Genomic DNA, 2500 nt, shown 5'->3' with positions numbered 1-2500 from the left:
GAGTTTTTCTTGAACCGCATGACTTTAAAGAGACGAGGAAAAATACGGCAATACGACCAAGAAAGGACGAACTTCAAACAAGAGCCGCTCTTACACTTAAATAACGATTAGGTGCTTTACACAAGTTTTTGAAAACACAAGCCGGTAAAACTTCCCCCTAACCCTAAGGAGAACTCATTGCGATTGTGTGTTTGTAACATAAGGGCAAAATTTTCATGTCAAGAGTACAGATAATTACTATTTAATTACAGCAGACAGTAAGAATTCGATTTTCTTTCCTGAACAAAGGAAAAACCGATTAAAACACATTTTGATAAAAAAAACAAACAAACGGTTTAGTGCCCAAGGAAAGAATTTGTGGAGCAACTTCTTCCCCTAAGTATGAGCTATTACTGGTATTCTATTTTCTCGTTGTCGTTCTCTTTCGCTCTCCTTTCGTTTCTGTTCTAGTCAAAGGTCCTCCAGGCATCATGTAACCCTATCAGAGCTTCTAAAGTTATGCCAAAAAATGCAATACAGAAAAATAAGCAGCTCTAAGAAAATTAAAAATAAACACTCAGCTTGACTTGGACAACTGTGAGGCTGCCAGTGTGGACCACAGCAATCATGATATGTCAAACTGGATTGAAACCAGCGAAAATGCAAAAAGAAAACATTTTCCAAACCGCTTCCCAGCTGAACACGAAAAGCGTTCACTGTGTAAGAACTATAGCTGACGTAGTATGGCCATGTAGCCGCGTCGAGCCACAGAAAGCGCGCGAAAAATGAGGCCTCGCTAATATTTAGGTGAGTTAATTTGGGTGGAGTCTGCAATCCAATCGAAAATCAGTACCTGGTCAGCGGTCAACTTAAAAAAAAACCCAGCTGACTTCGGTGAGGTCTAAGCTTGAGCCGGTCATATGGTCACGTGATAGTAGTCAGCAGATAACCTTGTTTTGACACCGTCACGTGTCAATTGATCAAAACATGGGTGCCCAATCAAAGATGTATACTGTAAAACTAGCATGATATTGGTCACATTAGCATACATGGATAAGTGGACGTGCGTACGTCCGTGCGGACGGTCGATGACGTCATGTATCGATGAGTTACCGTATTTGCTTAACTATCATCGACCGTCCGTACGTCCGTACGTCCGCTCCGCCATGTATACCAATGTGACCTGTATCAGGCTAGTGTACAGCATACATCTTTGATAGTGGACATCCATTTTATGGTCAATTGTGAAATCAAGGTCTTCGCTGACTAGTACCACGTGACAATGTTGCGGGCTCAACTTAAGAGCTAATTGAGAGCAGCTGTTTTTTTTTTTTTTTGCTTCATTTTTCGTGTGCTTTCTTTGCCTCGACGCGGCTACACGGTTGTACTTCGTCAACTATAGCTCTTAACAGTCAACACTTTTCGTGTTCAGATAAAAAACGGTTTGGAAAATGTTTTCTTTCTACATTTTTGCTGGTTTCAATCCAGTTTGAAATATCATGTTAGCTGTGGTCCACACTTGTGGCTACGCAGTGTTTCAAGTCAAGCATCGGAGGGATATAAACTTAAAACTGAGTGCTAAATTTGTTTAGAGCTTTAGAGAACCTTTTATTTTCACTAACCCTGAAGGCAATAAGAATAAATAATCAGGAAGCTCCGCTTTTAGGATTATAATTATTATTATTATTATTATTATTATTATTATTGTTATTATTATTATTATTATTATTGCTGTTATTATTATCATTATCATTATTATTGATATTGTTATTGTTATGAGTTAGAGGGTCAAGAACCTCGTTTAGCTATAACAGAGACACGTTACATGTCTTTAACTTGAACATTTTTTTAGCAAATATTGAGTAATGTAGATTAGTCATCCTATTCTATTTTTTCATATTTTAAATTAATCTTGTCATTAGTTATATGGGTTTAAATGACCAAGATTTTTTATCTTTCGTTTATCGATATTATTGTAATCGTCTTTGCATTTATTGTACGTTCCCTGTAATTGTTGATCAATAAATTTTTATTATTATTATTATTATTATTATTATTATTTTACTGTTATTATTTTATATCCTCAAGTAGCTTGAGAACCGGAGTAAATTGAAAATGTACTATGGCTTTAACAACGTTTCTTTTTATTGTTTTTTTGTTTTGTTTTTGTAGTTGTTTGTTTCTTTTCTTGTTTGTTGTCGAAAGCAGGAATGATCATGGAGCAAGATCAATAGAAGAAAACGATTTTGCTTTTTCTTTTAATAGAACTGCCTGCAAAACAATACACAGAACCACATACTGAAGCGGGAACAGTAACACATCTTTTAGCAGCAGCTAGCATGCCTAGTAATACAGGTTTGTTGTACGATGATAAAATGGTTCGACTTGAAACAGTGGGGGAGTGTTTTCAATAAATTACATACTCACAGCTCTCGGCATTTGCTCAGTGTTAGAAAAGTCCTGCAATTTCTAACTTTGGTTCAATTGTGATCCAAGAACCCAGAAGAGAAGAGGAGAGAGA

The 2500-nt window shown here is 36.5% G+C and overlaps 1 protein-coding gene across 4 annotated transcripts in view; it reads left to right on the top strand.

Annotated features, from left to right (window-relative positions):
• LOC137989383 (proto-oncogene tyrosine-protein kinase receptor Ret-like) overlaps nt 1-2500 on the top strand; it is an 80811-nt gene that overhangs the window by 44484 nt on the left and 33827 nt on the right. For all 4 annotated transcript variants that reach the window (XM_068835206.1, XM_068835207.1, XM_068835208.1 and 1 more), the window contains one exon: nt 2245-2334. In XM_068835206.1, coding sequence (XP_068691307.1) covers nt 2245-2334 — 90 coding nt within the window. The remainder of the gene's footprint in view (nt 1-2244; nt 2335-2500) is intronic.

Source organism: Montipora foliosa, unplaced genomic scaffold, assembly GCF_036669935.1.
Source record: "Montipora foliosa isolate CH-2021 unplaced genomic scaffold, ASM3666993v2 scaffold_458, whole genome shotgun sequence".
In the NCBI taxonomy this organism is placed as follows: domain Eukaryota; kingdom Metazoa; phylum Cnidaria; class Anthozoa; order Scleractinia; family Acroporidae; genus Montipora; species Montipora foliosa.
Note: the sequence above shows the minus strand (reverse complement) of the source record. Positions and strands in the feature narration are given on the sequence as shown.